Below are 12,806 nucleotides of genomic sequence, written 5' to 3'. Positions count from 1 at the left end.
GAAGAAATCTCACTTTTCTTTTCTGATTTTTATAGCTTGCACGTGCAGTGGACATGCAAATATTTGTCACATGCAAACAGGAAAATGTTTCTGCACAACTAAAGGAATCAAAGGAGACCAGTGTCAACTGTGAGTACAATTCAATATAGCCCTGAATTGCAATTTTGACTAGTATATAATCACTCTTTCCCTGGTTTCGATTTGCTTTTGGTTTTGGATTTTGTGATTGACCTAACAGTGTTTTAGTGATGAATCTAGAGTTCCCTGCATTTCTTAGGAAATTTCAATATTACTTAGTATTTTGTTAAAGAATTACACCACCAATATTAGCAGTATTTTGCAGACTATAGTTTTAAAAAATACCTGTAAAGTATTACCTGTAAAGTAACTGGAGAATTACCAGTTGTTGTTTTCCTTTTGTAAGATTTAAGGGTTTTTTTTTAATCATTGTAAAGAAAAATATCTGTGAAATTAGTAATTATATTCAGTATGTTTGTCATATCTTGAATAGAGTCTGTAGTGATTAGATTTGTAGAATTTTAGAAACGTAAGGTGCACAGTGATTTAGGCATTTTCCCGTATCATTAAATATAGAACAAAGGAATGTTACGGGAAGTACAGTTATTTTATCTTGTTTTGTACTGGAATAGCCTATTGTGTTTGCTTAGAGAAAGAGCTTGCAATTTAAGGTAGAACATAATAAATGGGGGGACTGTGAACAAGGAACTACTAGAGTAACTTGTCAAGTAGGAGAAACAACACGTTAAAGTTAACTATGAATAGTCTTATATTTGAAGTTATTTCTTTCAGTTCATTCTGGCCTGTACACTGCACTATCCAATAAGAACCTTATTCCTTTCACAATTATAGTTGTTTTAAACCGTTTCTGGCCACAAAATTGTCTTAGCAATGTTGGTTGGAATTGGGGAAAAGGAATAAATACAGCTTATTCCTTTTGAGCAGGGAAAGGTGCCAGGACATAATGTTCTACCTGACACAGGGCATATTCTTTCACTGAATTTGTGGATTCATCTTTGATACACTTTGTGAACTAGCTTGGATCATACCCTTAATGCTTTGCTTCATAAATAGGCAAGAAACAATAACACCTGATGGAGATGCTATGTGTATATACATGAGGAAGATCTGTGCTGCCAGGTACACTGTTTCAGTGGTGCCTCTGGGACTTTTTTGTCTAGCTAATTGGAGACTCTCAGCATGAGATAGGAAACCAGGGTTAGGACTAAATGATGAAATTTTATCATGACAAAAGCTAGAGAGTAATAATATCTTTAAACTAGGAATTAAGTCTTCACTGAGGAGTTATTTTTATCCATTTGTGCCCAAACACAGATGTTAATCAGTCATTTGATTACCAGTGTGCTGTGGACATATGTTGCTGCCATTCTATCTATTTACAAACAACGGTGTGTGGGGGAATCTACTCTTCTGTATATCCTAACACTCCAAATGCAGGAAATAGTTTATTTGCTCGTAACTCCAATCCTCTACCAACTACCATTTGGCCTAAGGTGCTTTTTATGGACCTTTTCCCCAGTGTGTATTTCACATACCTATTTTGCTATTGTTTTCCCTTTGTCTTGCATCTGCTTCATAATCGTTTTCTCTCCTCTGATTTGGAACTTTTGTCTCATATGGTCAGCTGTGCAGCTCAGCCCTATCCGTCTGCTGTCCTGAGTTTGTTAGAAAGGGTTCTTTGATCCCATTTACTGAACTAGGAGAGAAAAGGTTGCCTTGGTGGTGGGTTTTCCTGTCTGGTCAGGCGTCACAGCAAGTCCACAAAGTGGAAGAAATGGAAATTTGAATTTAGACTCTTTAATTCAGACTGAAAATCCCTAGTTTTTGTCACATACAATACATTCTCCTTCCTAGATTCTTACATAAACCAAAGGCTTACCCAGGACAAGCTGGGGTGTTAAAGCATTTGGTGTTCCAAATGGTTTCTTTTGGATGAAATAAACTGCAGAGCAGCCATTTTCAAATTGCTTTTGGCTGTGATCACATTTCAGATTGTGACCTTCACATCTGTTGTGTTTATAGACACAAATATTAGCATAAAAATTGAGTTTCTGCTCTTAAGTTCTTTCCTAAATCTGGTCTTAAAAAAAGAAATAAATAGAGGCTATGTAGGCTATCTAGTTTATGTCAGCACATATAGAAAGAGACCAGTTGCAGTCTGAATGCATTAGGAGACTATCTAGGACACAATTTCAGTACTAGAGACTCACTGTTAAGAATCACTGTATATCCTGTGGAGAGCTGATAAAGACAGATTTAGAGTTTAGTGTATCATCAGACAATACACTTGGGATTTGTCATTTTACTCCGATGCTTGCTTTGGGAGGGTATCCATCCATCTGTGCAAGTTCCAGTCAAATGTTTTTTTAATTATTTCCTTTAGAATATCCCTTAGGAGATGAACAACATAAAAAACAGTTCACTCGTGAATCATTGAATCCAGTCACCTTCTGCTATCTAATTTGTAAACTTCATATGAAGTTTATAGACTTGATCAGATCTGTATCCCGGTTAAAAAAAGAGAAAACCGTTTCCCCTGTAAAAATGTTTACACTCAAAATGTGTTGACAGTATCATATTATAGTTTTAAATTACATGTACAGTAGTTATCGAGAAGATTAGGGTGATTTTAAATCAGCTAAATGCTTTACTTGTATTGATTACTTTATTCTTGGTAAGTCTTCTGGAACCTGATTCAAAGTGTGAATACTGTTCTTCATAGATTTGGATGCATTTTTATTTATTTATTTATTGACTTGATTTATTTGGCACTTGTTAGATGGGCTGTTGTCCAGCCTCAGCAACAAACCTACAACCCTGTTATTTCTAAAATAAGGATTTCTCTGAAAATTCCAAACTCTGTTTGGTGTGTGTTGGATTTATATTCCTGTCAAGAATCCTGTTGATTGGAAAGTCATAGCTTCAGGGCTTTATGTTATGTGTCTCTCTCCCTCCCTCCATCTCTTCCCCCTTCCCTCTGATGCTTTTATATCTGCTCATCAGGTGAGCATCATGCCGCGGGGGGTGTTGTTTTTAGGAAATCAAGGAAACTTAAAAATATTCCCCTTCTTTTTCCCTCCCTTGTCGTTTTATGGAGGATCTTCTTTATTTTTTCTTATTTTTTCTTTATTTTTCTTTTTAGTATAGCAATATCTATTACATTACTTTTTGAATTGCGCTGTTGAATAGCACAAAGCACACTGGCACTTTAAATCAGAATTAGTGTTCTAAGACGGAACTGAGCATCCATTTACATGATATTTTGCCATGTTTCTTTATTTTCTGTAATATTAGACTTGCTAGCTGCTCATTTAATTCCCTTATAGTAATTAATCTACAGAGGTTTTATTGTATCCATATGCAGGATTATACACACAGTTAACTTTCAGGAGTAGGAATATGGAAATGTAAGGAACATGTTAAGGGGTTGTTTCAAAGTTGAAATTTTGAGATCAGATGAGGGAGAATTTACTGGATACAAGGAAGAAAAATTAAAAATTATAGAATTAACTGGTTAGTTACATCATTCTTTGAGAAATTTTGCCTGGGATCTTCCAAGAGCCAGCCTTCACTTGGGGGTGTGTCTGTAGTTTTTGTATCTCCAGATTTACACGGATTTACAAGGGATGACATCTGGTAAGGTTGCAGGGTTACGAATGTTTGGTGGAAATAAGGTTCCATAGTGAATTTTTCAAATTGTCAGGTTTTACTGGATGTGCCATAACATTTATTGCACTGTACTTCCCCATTAACAGCCATTGCTGTACTTTTGGAGGAAGGAAATCACTCTCTTTTGTTAAGTACTTTCTGCTGTGGTTGATTTTGGGGCATTGGAACTGTCCTGCTGGTATTGAAACTGTATATTTAAATGATAGGTGGGTTAGGTATCATGCTAGTATATATAAATTCCCAGGTGTTAAACCAGAATAATAATTATTTTACCTAACTGGGAACCGGTAAAATGTCGATTATCTGCTGTGGTGTGTAGAAAGAGAACTACCAGAAAACCATGTAAGAACTGAACAAAAACTGGGCTTCAAGACTTCTGTAAAAACAACTCTGTTGTGGTTTAAACCCAGTCAGGCAACTCATTCACTCACTTCCCCCCCTTCTTTCCCTCCCCCTGCTCCTGGAGGGACAGAGAGGAGAATCAAAAAGAATGCAACTCCCATGAGTTGAGGTAAGAGCAGTTTAGTAACTAAGGTATAACACAAATCACTGCTGCTACCACCAATAATAACAATGATAAAGGAAATAACAAGGGAAGAGAATACAACACCTCAGCACCAGCTGACCAATAACTTGCCCACCCAGCCTGACCAAGCACCGACCGATACTTCCTCCAACCCTGCAGTCTCCCAGCCCTTCTGGGTAACTCCCAGTTACCTCCTGGGCATGACGTGCTGTGCTATGGAATACCTCTTTGGTCAGTTTGGATCAGGTGTCCTGTCTCTGCTTCCTCCTGGCCTCCCCTCCTCCCTGGCAGAGCATGAGGCTCACAAAGTCCTTGGCCAGACCAAAACATCAGGCCGAAAGTCAAAACACAGCACTGCAGCAGCTACCAAGAAGGAGAAAAATGACTGCTACTGCTGAACCCAGGACAAACTCCTAGGTGGAAATAAAATCATAGAGAAAGAAAAAAAAATCCTTCTTTTTAATATCATATTTCATAGCCTATTTTGTGTTATTATAAGACAGATAAATTGAAAAGTATAAAATGTATAAATCCATGGTATTCTGGATTTAAAAAGTAATATTTTGCTCATTTTAATTCTAATTCCAATAAGTATTTAGACAGTATTCATAGTCATACTGTTATTTCTCCTGAAGAGGGGGAAGAATTACCATTTTATTTATAAAAATGTACCCTGTTTTATTTGTTAAAATCGTCACTGTATGCAAGCTTAAAAAAGCTATTTAATAATGTAAGGATCTGTGCATATATAATACGCACTTATTGATAGTCTGATTTCCATAAGAATAAGATTTTTAACTATCCAGCTGTATGCAGTAGCCCTTGGACCAGTCCAGACCAGGCCAGATGTCAAAAATGTACTGTACACCTCAGCTGGCGAGAATGGTCCTACCTGGAGCCTCTGGCAGAAAGCTCCAGGGGAGACTCAAGGTCAACCCCTCGGCTTTTGGAGTTGGGCATACAAAGGATCTCATGCCAGCTACACCCCAACTGAGAAAGAGGTACTCGCAGCCTGTGGAGGGGTTCGAGCTGCTTCGGAAGTGATTGGCACTGAAGCACAGCTCCTCCTGGTACCCCCAGTTGCCCGTGCTGGGCTGGATGTTCAAAGGCAGGGTCTCCTCTACACATCATGCAACTGATGCTACGTGGAGTAAATGGGCTGCACTAACTACACAACGAGCTTGAATAGGAAATCCCAGTCAGCTATAAATCATGTAGTCACTCTCTCACTCCCCCCCCCTCCTCTCCCTGTACTCCTGGAGGGACAGAGAGGAGAACAGAAAAGAATGCAACTCCCACGGGTTGAGATGAGAACAGTTTAGTAACTAAGGTATAACACAGATCACTGCTGCTACCACCACAAATAATAATGATAAAGGAAATAACGAGGGAAGAGAATACAACCGCTCACCACCTGCCAACCAATAGCTAACCCCACCCTGCCCAACCAAGCACGGACCGATACCTAGTCCAACCCCGCAGTGATCTAGCCCTTCTGGGTAACTGCCCCCAGTTTATATAGTGGGCATAATGTGCTGTGGTATGGAATACCTCTTTGGCTAATTTGGGTCAGGTGTCCTGTCTCTGCTTCCTCCCAGCTTCCCCTCCTCCCTGGCAGAGCATGAGGCTCTGGGTCGGTCTAAACATTTGAGCAGTAACTAAAAACATTGGTGTTATCAGCAGTGTTCCCAGGCCGAAAGTCAAAACCACAGTGCTGCACCAGCTACTAAGGAAGAGAAAAATGACTGCTACTGCTGAAACCAGGACACCTTTTCTGTATAATTCCCCTGCACAGAATGGTGTAATTCTTCTTACCAGATGGAAAGCCAGGTAAAAATATTCTGGGCCACGAGTCAAACTCCCCATTCTGTTGGTGTCACTGCAGCGTTTTTTCCTGATAGCACAGTAAATCTGTTCCTATTGTTTCCTCCTGGAGCTTCACTCTCTGCTTCCTGGTAGGGGAAAAATTGATAGCAATCTGTCCTGGGTTCAGCAGTAGCAGTCATGTTTTTTTTTCCTTTGTGGTAGCTGGTGCAGTGCTGTGTTTTGACTTCCAGCCTGAGAACAGTGTTGGTGAAGTCGATGTTTTCGGTTGTTGCTAAGTGATGTTTACCTTGACCAAGGACTTTGTGAGGCTCATGCTTGGCAGGGAGGAGGGGAAGCCGGGAGGAAACAGAGACGGGGCGCCTGACCCGGGCTAGCCGGGGAGGTATTCCATACCGCAGCACGTCATGCCCGGGGTGGGGGGTAACTGGGAGTTACCCGGAAGGACACGGGCTTCCGGGTGGAACTCGTTTTCTTGGCTGGTGGTATCGTATTCTCTTCCCTTGTTATTTTCCCTTATCATTGTTGTAGTTGATAGTAGCGGTGGTGATTTGTGTACATTGGTTGCTGGGCTGTTCTTGTCTCAACCCGTGGGAGTTGCACTTTTTCGATCCTCCTCCTCGTTCCTCCGGGAGCGGGGAAGGGGAAAACCCCGGTGGGGGGGGGGGGACACACGGATCTTGATTGTTGTCAGCTCGGCACCACTCACTGGGAGTGAGTGAACAAGTTACCTGACTGGGTTTAAACCACGACACAATCATATAGAAAATTTACCTTTTTAGAACATACTTTATCAAAGACACACACACACACATGAAAACACAACCACAAAACCAACCAACCAAACAAAACCAATGCAGGGAGATTCTAGTTGCTTGTAGTTTAGTCATAGAATCATAGAACAGTTACGGTTGGAAAGACCTTGAGATCATCAAATTCCAACCCCCCTGCCATGGGCAGCGACACCTCACACTAAACCATATCACCCAAGGCCTCATCCAAACTGGTCTTGAACACTGCCAGGGATGGAGCATTCACAACCTCCCTGGGCAACCCATTCCAGTGCCTCATCACCCTAACAGGACAGAATTTCCTCCTTATATCCAATCTAAACTTCCCCTGTTTTAAGTTTGAACCCATTACCCCTTGTCTTATCACTACAGTCCCTAATGAAGAGTCCCTCCCCAGCATCCCTATAGGCCCCCTTCAGATACTGGAAGGCTGCTATAAGGTGTCCAAGCAGCCTTCTCTTCTCCAGGCTGAACAGCCCCAACTTCCTCAGCCTGTCTTCATACAGGAGGTGCTCCAGTCCCCTGATCATCCTCTTGGCCCTTCTCTGGACTTGTTCCAACAGTTCCGTGTTCTTTTTATGTTGAGAACACCAGTACTCCAGGTGAGGTTTCCTGAGAGCAGAGTAGAGGGGCAGGATCACCTCCTTCGACCTGCTGGTCGCGCTCCTTTTGATGCAGCCCAGGATATGGTTGGCTTTCTGGGCTGCAAGCTCACACTGCCTGCTCATGTTCATTTCTCTTGAAGAACTGCTTTTTCATGGTTGATGGTAAAATCCATTTAATACTTGTTACCGTGCTGAGCTGTGCTCTTCTAAAATTAAATTAAGAAAGTATAATATTTAGTATTTAAAGACATTAGACAAAACTATTTTTTAACAAGTTTTTTATTTTCTTTTTCTGACATTTGTTCATATTCTACCATTAGTTTTACCTATTTGGTTGTACTTGACATGAGGTGTTTTCTCCTTGTTCATGTTCAGTCCAGCCTTTCATCTTTCCATGTAACAGAAAACTTTGACATGCTTATGCATGTTACTCTATTATTTATGATGTTTTAAGGAGAATTACAGTAAAGTGTGGATTTATGGACAGCCTCTGTTCTTATTTAACTGCCTGAAAATTTTAGCTTGTTTCTGTAAGGAGAGGTTAAAGCCCTCAGTAAGTTCTTGAAGAACTAGGTCGTTAGGTTGCTAAGGAGAACAATAAAACTCCCAGTTCAACATTAAATATATGCTTTAAATGTACTAATTTTCTGCTCTACATGTAGTAATTATTGCCAGATCTATCAAGAACTTGAGATACTTTTTTTTTTTTTTCCTTTAATTCATGTTTCTGGCATCAATCATTTTTGCTTAAATTGTAGCTTTCGTTTAAACAATGTCTAATATCAAAGCTTCGAATATGACCCAAATGCACTCCAGTGGCTTAAATACTCCAAAGGCACTTGAAACATTTGAGATGGTTTTTAATCTAAAATTTGAAGAAAAGTACTATTTGTGATTTGCAATATTTTTAAATGATTCGATAAGTTTTTAAATGACTGTTAGTAGTGTTCTATGACACTGTCGGCCTTTTTGTTGATCTTTTTTGTACTGCACTATGCTCACTTTCTGTTCTTTGGTGTATTTAGTATATGATATGTAAAGTTCATAAGGCTCTTTGGGATCTTTCAGAGTTGCAGGCTGTCTGTAGATGTGAAACAAGACTTCTTGTAAGCAGTGTTACTTGCAAACATTACATTTTAGTCAAGAAATTGCCAAACTTTGTAAATATAGAGAACTGGAGTTTAAATATCTTGGATTGTTCCTCAGAGGTGGTGTTCTCGGTGAAGAATGAGAAGGAGCTAGTGGCTAAGGTAGAAGCTGCAAGCACTTAGCCAGGAGCTTTGTATATTGGTATTTTATTGTCAGTCAGTTGTGAATATGTTAAATCTGGAGAACGCTGCAATATTGATATCAAAATGTAAAACAAGTTATGGTAACAAGATGTCTGTTTCCAAAAGCTGCATTTAAAATGGTACGTGTAGTTTTCTTGGGTGTTCTGTTCCAATGAAATATGTCTTTTCTGAGTTTGGTATTAATTGTCTGAAAAATGGGGAACAGCTTGGGCATGAGGGTTTCTCTTTCAAGAAAATAAAGTAATTTTGCTTTTGGCCTCTTAAGTTAAGCTTTTCCATAACTGACTGTATGCATATACCTGAGTATATCTTTTTGTTTACCAAGCTTAACAGAGCAGACTCACCACTGGGCTTTGGTTGTTCTCTAAGGCTTTTTATATTCATTATTTTCTCTCTAGGCTACCTCCAAAAGTACAAACTGCAGAGCAAAACAGACTTTCTTTAACAACTTTCCAGACACTCCTGGCTGTAAAATAGGAATGCAAGCAGTGTACCTGTCTCTTGTGCCTAGCTGGTTTATGTTAGCATGCACGCTAGCTATAGATTTAATTAAACAATATATTTTTTTTTTGTTTCCTACTTTAAAAATATATGGTTCTAGATTTTCTTTCAAAAATAAGTGAATCAAAATACCTTGTTTTTAAAAATTGTTCCTCTTGTGCCATGTACGTGTCATTCAGTGATTAGCATTTGAATAATCTGTTTTGCTTAGTGCAGGATATATCAGTGAAGCACTGCCTTACGAAAGGTAACGTAAACCAAAAATCAGTATGAATAACTCCTCTCATAAGGCAACCAACTGAGAGGGAGAGGTGCATCTATTGGCACTGCTTCTTTGAGAAGATGTAAAAAGAGTCAGGAGCATCTCTTTTAAGATAGCCAATATAGTGGTGTTCAGATTACATGACAAGCTTGCAGGAGGCTGCTGACAGTTGTCTTTACTAATGTGCACAAACCAAATACCCCCATGGTGTATTCTTTCTGTCCAGATAAGATACTGGGGTCCCCAGAAATTATAAATACATCCAGCCTGAGTTTCATGGTCACTAATTGTTAACCATTAATATAATGATTCTGTTCTTTTCATGCTGCTGTCGTTGGATTATAAACTGTAATAGTTTGTGGGAGCTACAACTAATCTCACAGATCATAAATTCTCAGGTATAGGATAGCATCTGTGAGTTACTCTAGCAGAGTACTTTTTACTGCTACTTATTGATGAACTTCTGTGCCTTGATATAGCTGGGCATTGTGTGTATATCTTCAATATTCACTATTCACTATACCTGCTGTCATAATCAAGCTCATTTTCAGATAGTAACAGCTTGTCCACCTTATGTCCTGTGTGCCTTACACTTCCCCAGTGAATATCCTGATCCAGCCATTTCTGTCCAGAGGAACTTTATGCAGAACTATGGTCAGTGTGTATTTTGACCTGTAACTCCCAGTCATACAAAACACATCTAGGCAAGTGGACAGGAAGCTGAGAAGGTCTGCAGCTTGTTGTCCCCAGGCACCTAACTGCAACCTGTTTGCTATACAGACAGTTGTAGTCATCCTGGATATGGGAATTCTGCTTGAGGAGCTAGCCATCTGACAGCTTGGTGATGAGATAAGAAGCATTACAGTACATATGTCTCTGTGGATTTAGTCTCTGATCCATTCAGTTTTGATGGGGTTCTTGTACCACAGTGTCCCTGTTAAGGAGACAGTGAAGTTACGATCTTCTCCCTAGGTAGTTTTCCCTCTTTAAAGTCTGTTGAATATTTTTTTTTTTAATAGACTTTGTGCCATAAAATTAACTCTTGAAGATACTTTGTTGAAGAGTTAAAAGAGTAGCTTATTTTTTTTCTGAATCTCAAAAGAAGACCATGCTTAACCCTCCATTTCTTACTAATCCAAAACCGCACTTCATTTTTAAAAAGGCAGACTATTTGCTGCAGGCAGGGGAGGAAAAATAACACAGATTTCCATTGGAGCATGAAGTTACTCAGGACTTCTACTGCTTTGGTTAAAGACGAGGGGTTCTCTTTATAGAAAGACAGTAATTGATGACTTTTCTGGCTACTCATCCTTGTGTCATCCGAAAAAACCCTTCTGCTGAGTTGGGACTGACAAAACCAGGTGTTTGAGGGAGTTCTTCTTAAAAATTCTAGTATATATTGCTCTATCATAACTGATTAAATTCAGTGTTTGCTATGTTATAGTAATAACCCTCTACATCGTTATTATTGACTATTGCTGACTGCTGCTATCAGTGATCTCCGGACAATTAACTGGGGAGCAGATGGGAAGAAAGGGATATTTCCTTTGAGGAAGGGGGAAATTTAAGGAGAATTTTTTTTCAAAAAAAAAACTTTGTGGCAGACAGGACATTTCCAGGTGAGCATCTGCCCCAAAACAGATGTTGCTAATAGAGTATTTCTTGGGCCCTTTCTCTAGAAGACAGATTGATATATATGATGATTTTTGCCTTCATAAAACCCAACCAGTGGTTAGCTTTAGTATATTTACACATTTGAGAAATCGGTTCCATCGGAGTGATTTTAATTCTTTTGGTCTTCCCAAGGGGATCTCAGCTAGTGTATGAAATACAGATGAACCTTAAATAAGATTTATCAGTATTTTATGTATCATTATTGGTCCTTTGTGCTGGAAAAGAGCCCAGAGGAGAGCCAGAGTTTCCTGACATGCCCCCATCCTTGCTGTTGCCCATAGTCCACCATCAGATTCTTAGACAAAGGAAGTTTGTCAGTTGCAGGGAGAGAGGAGAAGGGAGATAAGGCAAAAGAAGGGCTTACACCAGTATTGTTGTCACATTGATAAAACCTGTGTTTAAATAAATGCAGTTTTGGTTGTGTAAAGCCATCACTTTTCCAGTGTGTCAGAAACAGGAAGGTTCTCTTTATTAGTTTTCAATTTAAGGTAAGATGAATCAATCAAGATTTTTAAATTTGTGACTGAAGAAATGCTTAGAATGATACTGGATCATGACAATGAAGACAGCAACAACAAGAGACCAGGCAGAATGTCCATCAGATTCTGGGAGCCATCCCCCCAAATATTCATGTGGCAAAGAGCCATAAGCACATGCTACTCACATGTTGGGACATGAAAGCTGTGTGAATATATCCAAGAAAACTTCCTTTTTCCTTGACTTCTCAGGAATCCTACTTCTTTATTGTGAGATGAGATGTTGTGCTGGACATGCCACTCCATCCCAAGATTTCCTGCTGTTGTTAGCCATGTTGGCTTGCTGCCCCCCCGCAGGCATGTTGGATTAACCAGCTGCTACTTGCCCCAGTGCAACCCAACTGCTCATTATTTACAAATGGGCACCGACATGAGATGCTAAGTACCAGATGCTGATAGGCTATTTTGATTACTGCGTCTGGAGATACATTAATTGTTTATGATCTTCTTTGTACAGATTTTCTCCTGTGGTTTCTAGCAAGGATAAAATAGATTACTTCAAATTTTCTGGTAGAAGAGCTTAAAAGTATTATAGCAAAACCATGGTTCTTTCCCTTGAATCATTCATGGCAGCGCTGTATTGGGGAGCAAGCAAGATTTTTCATAGTATTTTGTTAGAGGAAAAGGGGAATTGATCCATTTTCATTAAATGATTATCAGCAGAAAATGAGGTTTGGTTGGCTGAAGTACAAAAGGAGTATTGTTATATTGAGAAAAGGCATTATGATTTAAATACCTACATTGATTTCAAGATGCAGAATTGTTTTTTCATTATGTACTGTTAGACTTCAAATACTCTAACAAACTCTGGTTGTGAGCAAGTAAAAATTATTGTGGGCCACAGGTATATTGAGCTTTGGTTCAGATGACATGCTTTCTTCTCAACTGAAACTGTTCTGTAAAAATGGAATGATTTCAAAGGAACCCCAGCTGTTTCTGCATGTAGTTAATTTTGCATGCTCATGTAAATTCTGACATTTTTGGAGGTTCCTGATGGGGGATTCTATAATGAGTTTATTAAGTAGTATTGGATGTCCCCCAAAAGACCTTTTGTGGGTGGTTTTATTTATCTGTTTAATTCTTAGAC

At 39.3% G+C, this 12,806-nt stretch overlaps 1 protein-coding gene across 1 annotated transcript in view; it reads left to right on the top strand.

Annotated features, from left to right (window-relative positions):
- ATRNL1 (attractin like 1) overlaps window positions 1-12,806 on the top strand; it is a 507,795-nt gene that overhangs the window by 157,978 nt on the left and 337,011 nt on the right. The window contains exon 20 of the mRNA XM_057417243.1: window positions 36-129. Within this exon, the coding sequence (XP_057273226.1) occupies window positions 36-129 (94 nt within the window). The remainder of the gene's footprint in view (window positions 1-35; window positions 130-12,806) is intronic.

This window comes from Pezoporus wallicus, unplaced genomic scaffold (assembly GCF_028554395.1).
Source record: "Pezoporus wallicus isolate ANWC-B61680 ecotype Strahan unplaced genomic scaffold, APGP_CSIRO_Pwel_v1 contig_8188, whole genome shotgun sequence".
Taxonomy (NCBI): Eukaryota; Metazoa; Chordata; class Aves; order Psittaciformes; family Psittacidae; genus Pezoporus; species Pezoporus wallicus.
Note: the sequence above shows the minus strand (reverse complement) of the source record. Positions and strands in the feature narration are given on the sequence as shown.